We start from the raw sequence: 7131 nt of genomic DNA, 5'->3' as shown, positions 1-7131 counted from the left end.
TGTGAATCACATCTCTTTTATGGTCATTTTATTTCCCCTCTCTATGTCATTTTGGCTGTTTGTGCCGTTTCCTGCGATATATATTATAATTTTGGGATAAAAAAAAAAAAAAAAAAAAAAAAAATATATATATATATATATATATATAAAAACACGGGGCCCCTGACTCCTGCCCGTTTGGCCCGCTCAGTTATCTGTCCATGGTATTGACTGATCAGAGATATATATTTTCACAAAAATAACCAAAGACAAACACAGCCCATGTTTCTGTTCACTGCGTCACGCGCGAAACACACGTGACGTTCGTTCCTCTTCTGGGATTGGCCAACGATGCCGGGAAACCTCCTCGTGACATGTCTGCCGGTATAAATACGGCGAGCCGCTGTCTCCTTACGCAGCCCTGTTTTATGAGGGAAAATGTATCGTCTCGTTCAACAGACTATCTCCAAGATCGCTTTCAATTTCTTTTTATCGACTGTGCCACGGGAATATTTTCGTTCTACGAGACAATACAATAAAAGCTGGTCGTGTATTGGCTGATTTTTGATTCCAAAAAAAAAAAAAATTGTTTTTTTTTTACACAAATCTGCACGAAAAATGCCGAGGAACAAGAAGAAGAATGGCAAGGGTGAGTAAACGTTTGGGCGGCCGCATCGCTTCGTGGCCTCGGCGTCACGTCTCCGTCTCGCCGCCGGTAGTTGTAGTTCTCTCCGTGTTGGTCGTCCATTGAGCGGACCTGAACGTCCTCGCAGTCCGGACTACAAATGTTGGAGGCTGGCCTACGTCAAAAACACAAAGCTGACCAGCTTTTTCCACACAAAGCGTGCCGGCAGTATGCAAATATTTTTTTTAATTTTTTTTAATCTTTATGAATACGTTTGTTTAATGTCCATAAACTAGTTTATACCTCACAGAAGCCCTAAAAAAAATAAAAATAAAAAAAATAAATCGTCGTACTTCGCGAGCTAACGTGAACTAGCCTCATGCCCGCTCCCTATTAGGAAGAACATACACATGTGGTTGCTAGGTAAAACATTTTTATTTTTAAATGAACATTACAAGTTAGGGATCGTTTTGACACCCCGGCGGCTTTTAATCGTAACTATTATCTCGATAGCGGAATAAATAGTTCATTTCTGCGGGGCAACGTAACAATTACAGCTCGGAAGTGTGTAAGGTGACCTCGATTAATATTTAGCCGAATTCGTGCTGGTGTTCATTCAGACTTCGGCTCGCCGGTGTTTCACTCCGGTGTGAAAGGCAGGTATTTTATTTAATTTATTTTTTTATATATATACATTGGTTATTATTGGGTTGTTATTTAGCAGCGAGAGGGCGGACATTTTGGACTCCGGGGAGCGGGGCCGGAAAAGAGGCGGCGCCCGGTTCTCAGAAATCAGCTGTCGTCCACGTCAACACAGAAACCCACACGAAGCATTAGGTGGATAAAATGACCTTTATCATTTTTTTTTTATTGTTGTTGTTTTTAAGCCCGTAGAGTTTACCACAGCGTGGTAACGTGACTTAACGCGTTCAATTTTGAGTTGTGGCTGCGGCGTGTTGTCGCCGTGACGTGTTTTCCAGAGGTGAAGTCAGGTCACTGCTGCGGAAGCGGTTCAGTCCGAGTCTGGTTGCAGTTCGTCTGCAGAGGTGTTACGTGTGTGTGTGTATATATATATATATATATATATATATGTATAAATGACGTTTCTCACCACTAAATACATCCGAAGATTTCAGTTTTGTTAACTGGACACTCTCAAGATTGTGATACTATTTTTTTTTTAGCTGTGAATTTTCACAACTGTTGTTTTTTTTTCAAGAAGACCGTCTGTACAAGTATTACAAAATGGAAGAACGTTTTCATTCTTCTTCTTCACACCGCTTTGGATGTTTTCAACAAAACATTTCCCCGTCTGAGCGGATGATGACTCGTCTGATCTGGCGTTGACCTTTTGTTGGAAAGAGGCACCCCGCTTCCTCCTTCGGCCTCCGTTACACAGGGTTGTTCCTCCTGTACCAAAACCTGCCGATTTTTGTATCTGGGGCGAGTGATCGATTGCGGTGGCGGATTGTCAAGAGTCTCTTGTCGGGACTTGTGTCCCCGCACCCTAGACATGTGTTCACGCAGACGACAGGAGTACGAGTTAACCCTTGACCGCTGACAACACGGTGCCTTCTCGTATGACATAACGAAAGCCCCGGAAGGATAAGGTGCACAAAGGACGTGCACCCGGTTAGATAGCTGATGTGTTTGCAGCAGTACCCGCGTGGCGCTCCGGTTACGTAATGGAATTGCACCGACCTGCTGCACTGTGTCGGGAGTGGTGGAAGCACGGGGATTATAATCCAGCCTAATCAAATCGTTGTTGTGTCTTTCAGGAGGGCAGCATGGAACTGTGCATCCTTTCAGCGATGAAGATGCCTCCATTGAGACCCTCAGTCATTGCAGCAGCTTCAGTGACACCACCAGTGTCGCGGATGAAGGTAGGTTTGCGTGCACACCCGTGCCAATACCGCCAGTGGCCTGAACTTGGGAGCGCAGATGCCGACCCGTGCTGTCGGTGGGCGTGTCTGCGTGCGAGCCGGTGACTCGCATCTTCGCTCTTAAGCGTACGTTTACCGCATCCCGTCTTGTCCTCAGGTGGCGAGGCCAGCGAGGACGCAGCCCAGGAGGATTTCCAGTACAAGTTGAAGGGGTTCATAGACAGCACGGTGGACAAGAGGTGAAAGTCCACAGACGCATGTTATGAGCTGGGGCTGCTAGGGTTTAGGCTGATGGTGACAATGCCAGACATTCGCTGAGGAAAAACAAACCAAACATATTTCCTGAAGTCCCCTCAGCACAGCATTATATGACTGAAGTGAATCGCCACGCAGTTCATGGTTTTGGTGCATTTTAGCGTCAGACCTCCGTCTGAATCCCTCCCCGGGGGAAAGCGGACGCGTGTCTCGGGAGACCATTTATGATCTCATCTTGCTTCCCTGCTCTACGTGCAAAAGGACACACTCGCACGTAAAGAAAACAAATAAATACAAATGGTATTTAAATAGGGGAGTCGCCATCGGTTTGCCGAGTGTGATAATGTTGAGTTCGGGATGCGGCAGTAGTGCCACATCACTACCAATGCCACGTGGGTATTAAATGTTTAAACCGAAGCGTCAACTTGCGGCACATCAATGCAAAATGTTTTTATAATCATAATAATAATAATGGAAGCAGTAATTTTTAACAGTCAGCCAAACATCCCTGATATATGTAAAATCTATGGCCTCTTTATCAGTCTCCATAAGCTTCTATATTTACATTTGCAGTGAATGTTTCTTCGTGGAGAATTATTTTTCTGACATTTCGCTGTCACGCGTCGCTGCTCACCCCATTTATACCAAGAGGCATTTTAACCATTTCAACGACGGCAGCAGTGAACGCTTGCGTCCCCGTCTTTCCTCAGTGCTAAGACCAGACAGGGGGCGCTGGACGGGCTTAAGACGGCAATGGCCACACGGATCCTGCACGAGTTCATCTCGGAGAGAAGGATGACCGTCACGGACAGCATCGAACGCTGCCTCAAGAAAGGTACCAGGGGGGAAAAAAAAGTTGTCAGTGTCTTGTTGTCCGACGGCACCGTTGTCCACAAATAGTTGTTAGTAGTCTCACAATAACAGCGATGAAATTCTCAGGTTTCAATACTTTTGAACGACACGCGTGTATTTATTTTCTCTGTGCTAAATTAGTCGATTGCCTCTACTTTCAAATCTGATCATCTGTTTGTTTCTGTTTTTTTTTTTTTTGTCAGGAAAAGGCGAGGAGCAGCGAGCAGCAGCTTCTTTAGCCTGTTTGCTGTCCATCCAGCTGGGCTCAGGAATTGAGAGCGAAGAGGTGTTCAAGACCTTGAAACCCATCTTCAAAAACATCCTGGCAGATGGATCAGCCAACATACAAGCCAGACAGGCAGTGAGTATTTGATTGATTTCGTGGCGATCTCCTTGGATACCATGGAAGGAATGTATTCTTAACAAGTTGCGAAACATCACCCACTCTCCACTTGCTTCTTCTTCTGGTTCGGCTTTTTCTGCAAGACGTCAACTGAAAAGAAGTCTTTTTGCTTCTGTGACAGGTGGCGACAAGTCTGGGCCTCTGTACGTTGGTTGCAGAAGACGATATTTTGGTAAGTCCTTGATCACGTCTGGGCTTCAAGGCAAACCGCTTTGATGGGTCTCTGACAACATTTTGTCAGATGTGCATCTGTGCTCATTATCGGCACTGACATTTTTTTTTTTTGCCTTATCCGCTGTTGATGTTCACGATTAGCAGAACCGACGGCTGAACTCAAACAAGCCTCAAGGGATCACTCAGACAGTCAATCAGTCGTCCCCGACAACATGTTTAGAATTTTATGTATAACGGCTGGAGTGGTTTTTTTTGTTTTTTTTTATATTATTTTTTTCAAACTTAAAAGATTCCCGCCTTCACATGACCCCCGCTGCGTCCTCTTCTAGGACGTACACGCCACCATGGAGTGTTTTGAGAACCTGTTCACCCGGTCCTACGCGAGGGCGGACGGCGCCTGTCCTTCCATCGGCCCCCAGATGAGCCAGCTTCACACCAACGCCCTGCTGTCCTGGGCACTGCTGCTTACCATCTGCACCGCCAACCAGCTCAAAGACATCCTGCACAAGTACGACGATCGCTCTCGGGCCCGCTCAGCGACGCTCCGCTGTCGAGCGGACTTCTTTTACAGATGAGCATTGTAGGAATGAATGCATATGTAATGCACGTGTGTTGTTGTGCAGACACTTGCCCAAACTGCAGAGGTTGCTTGAGAGTGATGATGTCAACATGAGAATTGCTGCAGGGGAGACTATTGCTCTGCTCTTTGAGCTGGCCAGAGACATGGACTCTGTAAGTTCACGTCTACGCTGTTAAATTTCACCCTACTCTTTTTTTTTTTTTTCTTTTTCTTTTTTTTTCACTCTGTCCGGCGTGACATCTAAATCCTTCAGACGCGCGTATTGATTGTAAATGCAGCACTTCTTCCTGTGTCCCTTCAGGACTTTGAGTTTGAGGACTGGGATGCACTGTGTGATAAGCTGAACGCGTTGGCCACCGACTGTAACAAGCACAGAGCCAAGACCGACAAGAGGAAGCAGCGGTCGGTGTTCAGGGACGTACTCAAGGCCGTTGAGGTGAGCGCTTCCTGTCAGATTTTACTTGACATTTTTAGGTGTCGATTTCCCTTGCGGTTTTTTTTTTTTTTTTTTCAGGGTGGTTTAAAAATAACTCGTCTGTATGGCGGATTGATGGACTGCATTGCTTCTTACTTTTCCTGAACTCCCTTTTTATCTTTTTCCAGGAGGGTGACTTCCAATCCGAGACCATTCGCTTCGGGACGGAGCGCATGACCATCGACAGCTGGGTCAGAAAGAGGACATACGATGCCTTCAGGGAGTTTGTGGGCTCCGGGATGAACTACCACCTACAGGTATTTTTTAATTTTTTTTTTAAATGGGGTGTTTAGTGTGGGTAAACGAATGCATCAAACTTTAAATTGAATTACATGGTGCCAGTTGAATTGGAAGACAAATAGGAGCTTTTTTTTCCCCTTCTGCATATACTGAGTGTTATTCAGATTATTATTGTTTGACTGGTGAGCCGTCTTCATGGTGTTTAACTTTTCTCCAACTAGGCAAATGAATTCATCAGAGACGTGTTTGAACTGGGACCACCGATTTTGGTTGATTCAGCCACGATGAAGGCCATGAAAATCTCGCGCTTTGAAAGGGTAGGTGTCCACAAAAAAGGTTCTTCAAAATCAGGTGTGTTTGGTGTTTTCAGAAGCTATAACATGGTCCTTCTTTTCCAGCATCTTCATAACTCTGCTGCGTTCAAGGCTCGGACCAAGGCCAGAAGCAAGTTCAGAGACAAGAGAGTGGATGTGGGAGAATTTTAATCTTTTTTTTTCTTCTTCTTCTTCTTCTTCTTCTACTTCTTCTTTTGTTGACTATTTATCACTTTCCTGCTTTTTAGCTGACATTTGTCTTCATGTGATCGTCCCCCCCAGAGTCCATCTTTTGTGTATCCAAACGCTCACCTTCTGTAGACTCGATCACAGCCGCTGTGCTTTGTAACCGACAGGAACATCCTTTTTATAGCCACGCCTCAGAGGTGAGTGTTTGATAATCAAACAGCAGACTCTGGGTGGCGCAAACCTTCAATACTGTGTATTCACAGAAAACAGTGGTGTTGTACATAGCCTAAAGTGTATATTTGTTTTCATGTTAATATTCATTATGTGGCCTTTTTTTTTTTTTTTTTAACATTATAATAACTTATGAACTTTTGTCTTTGCACCATTTCGTTCTATTTTAGTTCACGTCAAGACACGTGATCACCTTTACCATTCGATGGCTTCGTATTAAGTTGCACCAACTAGTTGACCCTTAGATAATTGTTTATGTAGAACTGCGGTGAATATTGTGTTTATTAGTATTGTACTCTAAGGGGCGAGGATGGTGAAATAAACACTGAAAAGTTGTAACAAATGGATTTCTTCCGTCTTCTCTCTCTCACGATCATGATACGGCTGATTTAACCAAGATTAGTTGATTTATTCAGCTCATGGAACACATATTGGGACCTTGCCAGCTCAATCCAAAGTATAATTTAATGTTATTGGAAAACCAAAAAAAAAAAAAAAAAATGCCTATAGGTTTTTACAGAGGTGACCGACCGCGAGACTTGAAATTTCCCGGAAGAGGATTTCTGAAAGCCAGAAATCTCGGCACTTCCTCTCAAACCCTGGCAGGTATATGAAGGTCATTGAGCAAATTGTATTCAGTGCTGCCGCCGCACATCAAAGCGAAGGATCTTTGCAGCCGAGGTGACGGTGACTGAGCGGTGCACCCTGCCCCCCCCCCCCCCCTTTTTCCCTTTTTTTCTACAGCTTGTCGGCGACGAAACGGTTGGAACGCAGGCCATAAAGGAGCTCTTAACACAGAACGGCGTACATATCGTATTTACACCACCAGCTCCCTGCTCAAAGGCTGCTTCTTTTCCACAGCGGTGAAAGAAGACTTAAATCCACCGCAGCAGCGAATGTCACCGGATAAAAGGTAAATGTCACAAAGCTA

General features: G+C 44.8%; 1 protein-coding gene across 1 annotated transcript; it reads left to right on the top strand.

The window, feature by feature from the left end:
* Positions 1-387: 387 nt before the first annotated feature.
* On the top strand, positions 388-6543 carry ifrd1 (interferon-related developmental regulator 1). The gene is made up of 12 exons (XM_069156855.1): positions 388-628; positions 2383-2487; positions 2645-2726; positions 3453-3577; positions 3798-3955; positions 4119-4169; positions 4501-4679; positions 4795-4903; positions 5053-5187; positions 5355-5483; positions 5688-5783; positions 5865-6543. The coding sequence occupies exons 1-12, from the start codon at positions 598-600 to the stop codon at positions 5949-5951; spliced, it is 1287 nt and encodes a 428-aa protein (XP_069012956.1). The 5' UTR covers positions 388-597; the 3' UTR covers positions 5952-6543.
* Positions 6544-7131: the final 588 nt, after the last annotated feature.

Source organism: Embiotoca jacksoni, unplaced genomic scaffold (genome assembly GCF_022577435.1).
Source record: "Embiotoca jacksoni isolate LCO1_2020_lvr unplaced genomic scaffold, fEmbJac1.0.p SCAF_21, whole genome shotgun sequence".
Lineage (NCBI taxonomy): Eukaryota > Metazoa > Chordata > Actinopteri > Embiotocidae > Embiotoca > Embiotoca jacksoni.
This window is presented reverse-complemented; position numbering and strand designations above follow the sequence as displayed.